A 12,531-nucleotide genomic window follows, 5' to 3' on the forward strand; every position below is an offset into this window, starting at 1 on the left:
GTGTTTTTGCTCTTTGGACGGAGCCAAGCCAGCCGTTTCCCTCTGTTTTAAGTCTTTACGCCAAGAGGGGTTGATGGGGTCCGCACTCAAGCTCTTCACGCAACACGCAGACATGAGATTGACATCCATCTAAACATCTCGCACTCAGAGAGAATGTCAATATGTGTGTTTTGCCAAACAGCGAACTGGTCTTTTAACAGTTTCCAAACGCCGAAAAGTGACAGCTGGAACATCATCCAGTTCTGAATTAAATACTTCTCACTACCATGACTGCCATTTCATATAGTCAGACTACCAGCTAACGCTGCCTGTGACCAGTTAGATGGAAAAACAGTGTAAACAGCAATGTCTATATATGTGTGCACTTGTGTTCTCATCAGTGTTGATGCTGGTGATTTAGTATGATGAAAGTGGAGTAGATGAGTGTGCATACCCAGCCCCTGCGTCCCCCAAGCACAATCACAGACACACACAACACTGTGTGTCCCACTTACAGTGGACAGTCAGTGGTAACTTCACACACACACACACACACACACACACACACACACACACACACACACACACACACACACACACACACACACGCTTCTAACAATGATGTGTGCTGCACAGCTCTTGCCTGGCAGGAGGCAACTGCACACTCAATTATGATCAGTCTTGGATTAGTGCTGTGCCCTACAGTTGTATAATGAACAGGCAATTAAAAAGTCAATTATGTTGCTTGGTAATAAAGGCACAAGAAACAGGCTAGGTCAGTCTGCAGCAGCCAAATCGCAGCAAAGCTGCCCGCAGGGTCACAGAGCTCCTAAAATTAGGCCAAATTTGGAGTCTGCATCAGCAACTGTTTCCGCTAAACACAAGTAAAAGATTCACTCAGATGAGATGAGAAGTGGACAGAATATTACAAAATAATAAGGCAAATTATTTGGAGTAAGGGATGTCGGTGGCTTGGCGGTGAATCAGACCGGGGCTGTTTTTGGGGAAAGCATTTCATACAAAGATGGTTCAGGGAACGATCCATCAGTGAAGAAGCAGAGACGCAAATTTCTGCATTAAAAATGGACCACAATGCAATGCAGACAAAGTAGAGTGATGAGATGGGGGGGGGGGGGGGGGGGGGTTGTATCAGGCAGCCAAGGCTCTGGAAGTAAAAAGCCTTTGCATTTTATGCATTTTATGTGATGGGCTACTGGAGCGTTTCCAGCAGATGATGGATTTTAAACTTTGAATCATCAGTCAAACAAGCTGGAAAAATGTTTTATAAGAAACATCATGCCATCAGGATTATATTTTTACACACATAATGAGGAGACATTTAATAATGTATCTGCAAACTGTCAAATTCCAACAGTCTAACAGTCACACACTCCATGCAGTGTGTGTGTGTGTGGGGGGGGGGTAAGCAGGGTTTGAACTTCTCTCTCCAGCTCTCTTTTTTATTCTTTACACAGCTACTTCCGTCACCATGAATGTCTTTGAGGAGAAACTGGCCTGAAGTTTGTGTCATATCAAGCTACAAGCGCTTTTGCATTTTGGGTAACACTTCACGTAAGCTAGTGTCACGACACATGTAGTACTGGTTAGATGATTTATTTCAGTTCTACCATAAGCGTCAATTACCACTGACACTTACTGTTGTACCAGGTTTTCTACTAACAGGCCACAGCATAACCTGAAAGCCTTGGCCGCCAATCTGCAAGGAGAGGATGCAGGCCTTACCTGAAAGCCAGCTGAGCTCGGCTGGTTTCTCTCTCTTTCTGGCGTCTCCCTTTTGGTCGGCTCATATTACATAAGACCAGCCTTCTCCTCCAATCAAAAATGACAAGTGCTCCCTGTGACAGTGACAGTGGTTAGTTTTGAGCAAACCCGACATTTAAGATTAGGAAAAGATGGTAGTCTTGGTTAAATATATTAGAGGTCAGTGCTGACTTAAAAACACAAGATGGATGTGTTCAGTGTTTAACCAAAAACACCATCTCTCCATAACCATAACCAGGAGTTTTAGTCATTTGAACCTAACAATTCTTGCTTTGCATGCCCAACCATCCACCCTGACGAGTGCCATACTTCCTGGATGGGACAAAACATTGCCCATGAACATAATCAAGGCAACGGTTACATTTCTACATAATTCAGATATAGCTGTGAATCAAATTAGCAGGGTATAAACATATTTTGTAGGTGACAGGGTTGGAATATGTCAGGATGTGACCTGGCACAATGACCAGTTGATAGCATATGTCAGGGTTGTCACAGATTTAGATGTGGGGATTGGTTGCTCTTTCACTGTGACTGACGTTCGATTTATTTCTCTCCTTCAACTCCTTGTTCTGTCATTGCAGGAACCTTCTGCATCATTTCCCTCTGTACCTGTGTTGCCGGCATTAACTTCGAGCTTTCCCGTTATCCACGGTATCTGTACGGCCTGCCTGACGACATTGGCCATGGCTATGGCTGGTCCATGTTCTGCGCCTGGGGAGGTCTCGGCCTCACCCTCATCGCCGGCTTCTTCTGCACCCTGGCTCCCTCCGTCCAGCCGATACCCCGATCTACCTGCCCCAAGTCCCGACAGGAGAATGGCACCGTCTGCTAAAGCTGGCAGCCATGAGAAGACCGACTGAACCCACAGTTCGACAACAAAGAAACAGAAAAACAGTTCCGTGTGCTCATCCATCCACTCATCTCCAGCTTCTCCTGGTTCCAGATCTTTTTTAATTTGTGTGTGTTTTAAAATGAATGTCTTGATGATCTGCTATCTTGAAAATAAGAGAAAAAAACTGAAGAACTAAAGAAATATTATCAAAAATTTGAAGTTGTGCTTGTTTTGTTGTTGTGGAGCAAACGATGAAATGGACCATGACCAAGAGAGGTTGTAAAGGAAATGCGTGGAGACAATGACGGACTAAATTTTGGATAGCGAGTGTTTGTAGCAAAAGATTGACTCTAAACCTCTAAAGGTGATAGACAATGGTGTTCAACCTATGAACTGCTTATAGCTTTCATTAACTGGTCTACTGTGATTGTGGAGAAGTGAATGAATCAGCAGTATTGGAGGGAAACAGTCCGATTGTTAAAATCAAGTAAAGATCTGGTGGAAGTTTCTCATGGACTCGTCCTCTTGGAGCCTCCTTTGGGATAATTCACAAAGAACTTGACCAAACATGAAACCATGTAACTTGCTGGGCTGGGATCATGTTTAGTGGCCACCTATGAACTTTCAGTATTCCAGCTTCTTAGGTCCCTCCAGTAACGTGGGACATGTGGGCAGCGAGGAGATCCAGGACCTCCACTGTTGTACATTATTGTACAGAATATTCCAGAGAAGTGACAACCAGGAACTGTCATGTGGGACCATTTTCATTCTTGTGTAGGTGCATTCCATTCCGTCTGATGATCCCATAAGCCATTTAACATTTTATACATGCATTCCTCTTTTATTCAAAGTGTATTTTCCTTTTTACTGAACCCTTCATGTTGTGATTGAAGTGTTGAATGAGCGTACATTCAGAGCAAATGTGGTGTTTGTTTGTTTATTGCCATTCTAGTCATAGAGGTAAATGTGTGCGTATGAGCGTATGTATGCGCGGGGAGGTGTTATTTTGCAGTCTTTAAAGAAAAAAGTTGTAAAAAATGATCATAGTAACAAAGTGGAGCCCTGCCTTGGGGATGCATAACGACAGGAGCTTTGATGAACAGACAGACGTAATTGGGGAGATGCAGTATCCTGTTTAACCCAACTGACTCCTGCCTTGTCATCTTTTCGGGAGATTCCCAGCGGACATGGCAGACAAAGAAGAGTCATTTAAAGGAGGGGGGGGGCATGTTCAACTCTGTACTCTGCTGCCCGGAACGACTATGGAAGGCTTAAGTAATTGCATTTGATGAGAACACACGCTGGCTTTTTTTCCCGCAAATCTGTGAAGTGCCACTCTTTCTCAGAGTACATGGCTTTTCCTCCAGCTCTTATTTTTTTCACAAGCAGCTGAGACCTGGCAGGGTTTTTTTTAGTTCTGTGCTTTGTTACTGTACTGTTAAGGTTAAGGTTAAAAAGATGTCACCTTACTCAGTCAAAGGATGTCTAGATTGAAGATGAAAAAACGAAGCGTTCTGTATCTGCCAAATTCCACTAGGCCTAAGCCACCCATCACAAGTAAGAAAGGAAAACACACACTAGCATGGGCTTGAATATTTCTTTCCATATTAGGCATGATGATCTTAATGCAATAAATGGGCCATTTAACTGCCGTGCAGGCCTTAACAGAAGGCAGAGATACAGAATTCCAGTCATCCAGAGCTGAGTTTTGAGCTCCAACAAGACAATGCAAAATGCAGACACTGAAACGGAGTGAGATCACAGTCATTGTGATCCCCCACTAAAACCATTTATTGAAAGCCACAGTATAGTCAATCCAAAAACAAAAACCGAACTGGCGTCCGTTCAAGAATAAATCCAGTTAAATACAACTTGGGTCTTAATTTTGTATTCCACTTATGATTAGGTTTCTGGAGTATCCCGGTTATGCAACATATTTATATGAAGTAAAACAGTAAGAAGGGTTTCTTAAGCTCTCTTTTGTCAAGTAATAAAGCTTCCTCTAACAACTTTCAAGTGAATAACCAAGTACAACTCTATGAATGCCTCTTAGAGGGACTGTGCAATGTTATCCCTATATTTAAATGATTATCACGTTTTGCTTTTTCATCCAACCTTCAAGTGTGGGCATTTAGGAAAGCTATAAACTCTCTTTATTAAAAGTGAACATTGACAGAGTACAAAAGTTGGAAAATGTGAATTATATTTTCATGAAGTGGAACAAAGAAGTCAATTCAATCGAGATAAGAAAGTGTCACGATGTGTCACTAACCCTAACACTAAACAAGCAAACAAATAAACAAACAAACCCCCCCAAAAAGAGAGAAAAAGATCATCAACATTAACTGTTGGATTGTTTGCAACCTGTCTTATAATCTGGCTGTTCTTTTCTTGACTTGTTGGACTTTGTTGCATCAATGTCACCATGCTCCCGGAGCTCAGAAGTGAACTTCCTGAGCAGAATTTCATCACGACATGACGGCCAGAACGACAAAAATGAGACCCAAAGTTGTAATACACCTGAATTAACCTTTAATAAAACAAAATCCCGGCCCTACTGGCTGCTCCCAAGCAACATATTGCAGTGCCCCTGATGGGTTGCATCATGTACCATACATACCAATCAACATCTCGCTCTACCATGTTGGTTCGCTGTAGAATTGGCTGTGTAGAAAAAAATGCCCCGATATTTCAGAGGCAGGACAAAGGTAGAAATGGTGTGGTTGCAAATTAATCCAGTAATTTTACAGACAAATAATAAAGTAGTTTTGTCTCCGAATGGAGTTTACAGTGACACAATCTTGTCTTTGTGGGGTCTAAAGAAAACTCTACTGGCTGAGCTGGAGAAAGATGAGAGCAGAGTGTTTCAAGTGACAGCTAGTATGTGGTTTAACGTGTTTATCACAGCTTCTTCAGTTAGTGACTGCACCTTCAAAGGGTTCAGTGAAAACCCCTCACCCTTCATTACCCTGCTAGACACGGACAACTGGAGACCAAGGTGATGTTATGTAATGTAATGTTATCTGGAGACATCGAACATGGTTTTCTGGTTATCAGAGAGTCCGTTTCTCATTATATTGGTATAATCATGTTCTATCCAAGTCTGTTTTATCATGACTCATTCCTCTGAGCCTTCAAAGAGGCCTCTAGAGACACCAGAGCATAAGTGACAGGCCAGAAACTGTGTACTTAGGCCAACACATACTCTATTAATAAAATAATCTCATCTGTATAATGACATAATGAAGTCATCATCATAAATTAACTGTTCCTTTCCTGAGATAATGAGATATCAAACCATTAGCTCTGGAAACAGTCTTGAAAAATAAAGATGAGCATCACAAAAGATCTGAATAACTGTGAAATAATTCAATTGAAATCTTTACGTAATGGACCAAAAATGATCAGCAACCATAGCTGCTGTTGGATTCCATAGATTTAGACCACTGTTGACTCCAAAACTATTCTACTATTCATCAGTGTTACCGTGAGTATTCACTGATGCAGCCCATACAAGCCAGGGGTCATCTTAACCATTCAAGTTCAATGAGGCCAGAGTTTTTCTTTGCAGTCAGGGTATATTTTTTCAAAGATAAAATGTACCTTGGATACGAAGCAGATAATGCAGATGAGCCTGAAATTACTTTAACTCTACCGGACGTCAAGAGCTGTGCTGTTTAAACCTTTCTCAGCAAAGAATTACATGCACACACACACACACACACACAAGCAAACACACACACACACAGGCAGCAATATGACAAGACCAGGACATAGAGAGCGAGAGGAGTTATCAAGCCATGCATAAAGGCTTCATGTAAGATGGTGTTCCTGAACATGCTTTAACAAGTACTACATGGGGCCCGCCTTTACCCACATCATTAAGACCCATCCCAATTAAGCCTGACTGGTGCTGCCGAATTCTGGACCCGGACCTGACCCAAGACCGGAAGTTTTGTACTAATATGCCATCCTTATCAGGTACTGCCTTTGGCTGAAATCCGCAGTCTGGATGTGAAATTGCTACAAAGTGAAAGGCTAACTAGCTATTGATTATAAATCATCAACCTGGCACTCCATGGTTTCTTTCTGTTGTCAAAGGGGAATTTCAGCCAATATATAGAGTGGTTTAGATGGAACAAGAGGATTTAATGGAGATGAGTTAGTGAATTTCATGGAGTAGATGTTTGTGGATTTTGCTCTGGGTTTGTTTGGTTTTTTTGCTTGTTTTTTTTTTTAATTTTGTTTCGTTTCCCAGAGTTGAGCTGGCCATCTGTTAAAACTGAACTAAAGGGTAAAAAGTGCAAAGAAAAACAATGTAATTCTTGAGATAATAACCTTTATTTCAGTGGCATTGATGTCCACACTACAAGCAGTTATAACTGTAAAGGCCTTTTACAACCATTACAGTTTTATTGAGCAAATTAAAATGAGATGCCATCACAGTAATAGCAGCTTGACTATGTATATACATGTATAATACACACACACACACACACACACACACACACACACACACACACACACACACACATATATATATATATACACATGTATGTGTGTGTGTATGTGTGTACACACATATATACACACATACACTATATATATATATGTGTGTATCTGTTTGTGCGTCATACTGAAATAAATACAGACTTTTGAAAAAGGGAAATATGAAATAAAATGTCTGCCATGAAATAAAATGAAGTCAAATAAAACTCTTATGATGGGAAAAGAATGATGATTTATGGAAATAATACTGAATGGGAGTCCATAGATTAGCTCTCTAGGCTAATGCGGTGGGTTGGTTACGTTCTCTTCAGCTCTCCCCATTAGCCATTGCATATCTGTTTCTAACAAATGGCACACATGGATGCAGACCACTGGCACAGTCGCAGAGCGAAACAGAGAAATGTCCTTGTAAACTCTATGTGAATATGGCCAATCCTGAACCCAATCCAGGCATGGATCTTTAGAAAACAGAAAGCCCCAACTTCGACTAGTAACGGGATACTTGGCTCGGATAAGGCCGCACAACTTTAAAATCCATATATTAACTGCTGTTGTCTAAGGTCACATAGTGAAGAAGATTATTCCTCACTTTATGATTCCCTTAGTCCCACCCTGCAACCATGCTATGACCTGTCAGAGATCAAAAAAGCCCTTCAATTTTTTTGTTGTGCAAGGCAGTGTTATCTTGTTCACAGACAAATTTAAATACTTTCTTTTCACACGTCTTCACTGATAAAAGCTGAGCTAGCAGGGAGGCACGAAGACACGGGCTTATAGTATGTCAGAATACGGACCTTCCAGAAATAGCTCAGACTGACAGATTGAACCATGACTCACTCAAACATCAAGACTCTTTCAGCTATGTAACATCTCACTAGGCCAACATCTTTGTTACAGCTAACGGCAAACCTCATTGTTTCTGAGCTAACTGACCAAGACAGACAGACCGGGGCTGATGAGGTTTTAGGACAGAGATACTGCAACTTCCAGTGTGGACAGATATTGAAAACAAAACTGATCTATCAACCTTTAACATCAGTAATGTATCTGTTGAGTAAACATAAAATAGGAGAAAAAAAAAAAGGAAATGTTCAACTGTGGAATGTAAAATCACAACAAAATAAATCTCATCTGTGTGTTTATTAATGCCATTGGTTGTCATGCATGTTGATGAATGGAATGTGAGAAGTAAGAAAGAGAACAGGAGTTTAAAGGGATACTTACAGTTTTAGGCAAATGGTCTGGAAATAAATAGTTCTTCACTAAGAATGGAAAAGTCTCTCACAGAAGCAAACCAAGAATCACTCAAGAAGGGTTTTACATGGCAACAAGGTAAGTTTCCCTTCATCATCACGGGCAGAGATGTGGATGTTTGTCTTCGGTTGGCCTACCGGTGACGTGAATAAAGATCCTCAAACAACAGGCATGACTAGCAGAGCACTGGCAGGCCGATTTTACCTGCTGATTTAAGCTAACGGCTGATAAATCAGTTTTGGCATTTATAACTGCAAATAGGAAACAAGAAATTAAAGTAATGGAAAGCCATAGGTGCTTGAGCTATTTTATTAAGAGTGTCACTAGTGCATAGTGTGTCCACCAGAGAGCCCTGTGACTCCCCTGAAGGCAACACAACAATCCCTGTGAGCATCGCCGCTCAGCTAGCTAATGCCAAGGGTTGTCAGTGTAAGACAGTTGCTGAGCTGTCAACATATAGCATTATACTCGTGGATGTATTAAAGGGGCAATGTGTAACTATTTTTGACATTCAGAAATTAACCAAGATTATCAACAGAATGTGAGGAAGTAACACTTTTGACATTATGTCAAAAACGTCTGTGTATGTGTTACAGAGATATCTACAGAAGTTAGCATGCTAACCAGCTAGCCCTGGCCCGTCCCATCTCGTAATACCAATTTGTACCTCGAGCAGCGATAGTGAGTCACTGTAGCGTCCAGTCCGCCCTGAGTCCAACATGAGAGGATGAAGAAGTAGCAACTGTGAATAGGTTATAATCCTGAGTTGCAGTCGTCCTCTCTCGGCGACATTCCTCCATCTTTCCTCAAGCTCGGCTACTGTTGCCGCTGCTCCAGCTGCTCTCCCTCGGGTTCCTCGACCTTCCGTGGATCCTCCTCTACTCCTGCCACCACTACATCTTCCCTGTCTCTCTGACTGGGCTGACTGGGTGTGAAATCATCGTTGGCAGTCTAACAATAACTGAAGAAAACAGCCTACCAGTTATATAATCAGATTGCTAGGTAAACCTGTGTAGAAGGTTTGGAGGAGGGACCAAGGAGAGCATTTCCTCATTTCTTACACATTTTTTAATCCCTCAAATACTGAAATCGGCATTGGCCTTAAAAATGCCGTATCACTCGGCTCAAATGTGTAGACACAATTAATATCAGAAACAGAGTGTACCTAATAAATTCAGCGAGCATCTACACCGCTCGGCCACATTAAAACCAGTTACCGGTTTTAATGTGGCTGATCAGTGTATAAACCCTGGTTGATGTCATCGGCCAGCTTGGCCAATTAGCAAAGAAGAGGAGTCATTTTTGTTGTTGGAAGTGTGACAGGGTCACACTTGTAGTCAATGTAAGCATGCCTTTGCTAGGCAAAGTAAGTGAGCACTTAATTAATTCTTGGCATTATCCTCAAGCTGCTACCTCCTCAGTAAGATAACGTTAATTGGCCCACAGTGAAAGCATTTGAGGTCTCTTCTTTCAAACGTATTCACAGGAAATGTGCCCTCAGTGGAAACCATCACAGCGTTTCACTAGTTGGTTCTGACAGGGAACATGACACAAAATGAGCTCAAGCATCCTACATGAATCGAAAGAGAACTGATTCAGACCAGAGAGTTTGATCAGTCAAAATTGGTTTTGTATGGTTTGCTTCCACGGACTGGTTCACTGACTTGCTTAAGCTTTGTCACAGAAAAGGCCAATCTGTGTTTGACCTGAGGCTGTATTTGACTGCAGAGAAGGATGAAAAATAAGGACTGAAGACAACACAATTCATATTTTTTCTTTTATTTAATATTTAGTTTCTTTTATATTCCAGATATAGGCGCGATCCCCTCAGCTCTTTTTTTAGACAGGTTTGAGCATCGTGAAAACATGTTAGATGGCATCAGTGTCTTCATCCTTAACAATACTGTTTAATAATGAAAGTTGTCAGGACATCATGAAGAAGATAATATTTAGAACCATTCAAATTTGAAGCTTTTGGATGACAAAGGGGTACATGATGTGCACTAGTGGTCGACCGATGAATCCATCAGCTGATTAATTGGCCTCTTTGGCATTTTGAGACAATCAGCATCGGCCGATGCCTGCGCTCATCCGATTAACAAAAAATGTTGGCAAACACATCTGCAGGCAGCCTTGTCAGTGTGGCTGCTGTGGACCGATCTTAGCGCTCCCCCTTATGTCAATTTCGCCATTCTACAATAAAGACGCTTTGAACGGGCAGACGTCAATGGGTCCTGTGGAACAGTGGGAAACGTGCAAATGCTGGATGTAACGTTACCTGAGAGGAAACGGTAAGACTTAAATTCCTAGCTTTCAAAGCTCAATATATTTAATTGGCCGCTCTTGATAACAATACAATGTTTACTCTCTGTATAATTAGACTGATACTGGTCTTTTACTGAAAAAATGTGCATAGCTTTAGTTGGGAATAGTAACGGTAGCAAGCCTTCAACCAGCGAAACTAGCTTACAGGGTTTGAAAAACTATTGTATGGGCTTCCCCAGTCCCCACCCCTACTCCCGATGAGCTGGGGTCCTAAAACATTTATCAGACTTGTCAACTGGGATGGTATTGGGACTGTAAGCAAGTGTAACTGTGACGTCTTTTATTGTTGGTGAGCCTGTGGTCTGCCGTTGTTAAGCACATTACATAATGCAAACATATTTTCTTTATCAATATTTCCACACACACACACAGTATACATGATCATGCCAGTGCAAAGTTTGCCAGCAGCAGAGTAACATTAATAGCCAACTAGCAGAGCTATTCGCAAGTGGTCAAAGCCTGCAGCACCTGCTGTCAGCTGAGGTGGAGGATTAAGACAGGATTGATGAACCTCTCCTCTCATCTCCAGTCAACAATCTGCTATCGTAAGCGATTGATTTGATAGTTATAAAAAAACCCAACATTAGTTACAGTCGGTTGTATTTGCTGATTGATTGATTTAACAAGTGGGCTTACGTTAACAGGAGTCGGACAGATTTGCCGGCAACGTTTTGGGGAATGAACGTTATGGGCTTCTAGCTAACATAACGTTTCTACACTTGTGTAGACATTGTTGTCCCCTATAGTCATTTAGATGATACAGTCCTGGTTGAAATTATCGGCTCCCCTGAATTTTAAGTACAGAATTTAGAGTGTATTCAGAAATATATGCAAATTAACCAATTTTGTATAATCAAAATATTTTAATAAACTGTGCAAGGTTACTGAACAAAAGAAACTAAAAAAACTAAACTTGTATAATAGTGAAATAATATAAACAAAAAAATGTACCCCAGACACAATTATTGGCACCCTTCATTAATATTTGTTGGCAGAGCCTTTGTGCTCTGGGTCGTTGTCCAGCTGAAAGACCCGTGATCTTCTCCTCAAGCCTAGTTTTCTGACACTGGGTAACACATTTGGCTGTAAAATGCCCTGGTAATCTTCTGATTTTATCATTCGATGCATTTATATGCCTCCAGTACCAGAGGCAGCAAATCAGCTCCACAGCCTGATAGAACCTCCACCATGTTTTACTGCAGGTAGGATGTTTTCTTTTCCTTATGGGCTTCATTTCGTTGCCTATAAACAAATTGAAGCACTCCAATCCCAAAGAGCTCTACTTGTTTCATCTGTCCACAGCAAATTATCCCAGAATGGCTGTGGCTTATCTATGAAAGGTTTTACAAACATTAGTCTTGACTTTTGTGCCTTTCTTTCAATAGTGGTGTCCTCCTTGGACCTCACCCATGGAGCCCTACTTGGTTTAGTATGCAGCGTATGGTATGGGCTGAAACCACCACTTCAGATTGATCCAGATCAGCCTGAAGCTCTTTAGATGTCTTGCATGGCGTTTTTTCCACAATCTGCATCAACCTTCACAGACTCCTCTTATAGAGTTTCTCCTTAGACCACGTCCTGGAAGCGTTTCATGTTTCATGTTTCGTGACCACGAAACTTCTTGATAACATTGTGAACTGCTGAAACATGGATTTTAAGATCTTTGGCAATTGCCTTGTAGCCTTTGGAATTTTGATGTTCGACATTAGCATTTCTGATGTTCTTACACAGCTTTCTCTTCTGTAAAACCATCATTAATTGGTTAATTCAGGTCATGTGAACACTGAAAATTAAGCAAAGGTGAGTCTTATTTGTTTTTTATTTTGTTTGAGGAACTAATTTACATT

At 41.3% G+C, this 12,531-nt stretch overlaps 1 protein-coding gene across 1 annotated transcript in view; it reads left to right on the forward strand.

Moving 5' to 3' along the window:
- The window catches only part of tmem178b (transmembrane protein 178B), a 120,387-nt gene extending 117,631 nt beyond the window's left edge, over positions 1-2,756 (forward strand). Inside the window, exon 4 of the mRNA XM_040140929.1 lies at positions 2,346-2,756. Within this exon, the coding sequence (XP_039996863.1) occupies positions 2,346-2,596 (251 nt within the window). The 3' untranslated portion in view covers positions 2,597-2,756. The remainder of the gene's footprint in view (positions 1-2,345) is intronic.
- Positions 2,757-12,531: the final 9,775 nt, after the last annotated feature.

The sequence above is a fragment of the Xiphias gladius genome, chromosome 2 (genome assembly GCF_016859285.1).
Source record: "Xiphias gladius isolate SHS-SW01 ecotype Sanya breed wild chromosome 2, ASM1685928v1, whole genome shotgun sequence".
Classification (NCBI taxonomy): domain Eukaryota; kingdom Metazoa; phylum Chordata; class Actinopteri; order Istiophoriformes; family Xiphiidae; genus Xiphias; species Xiphias gladius.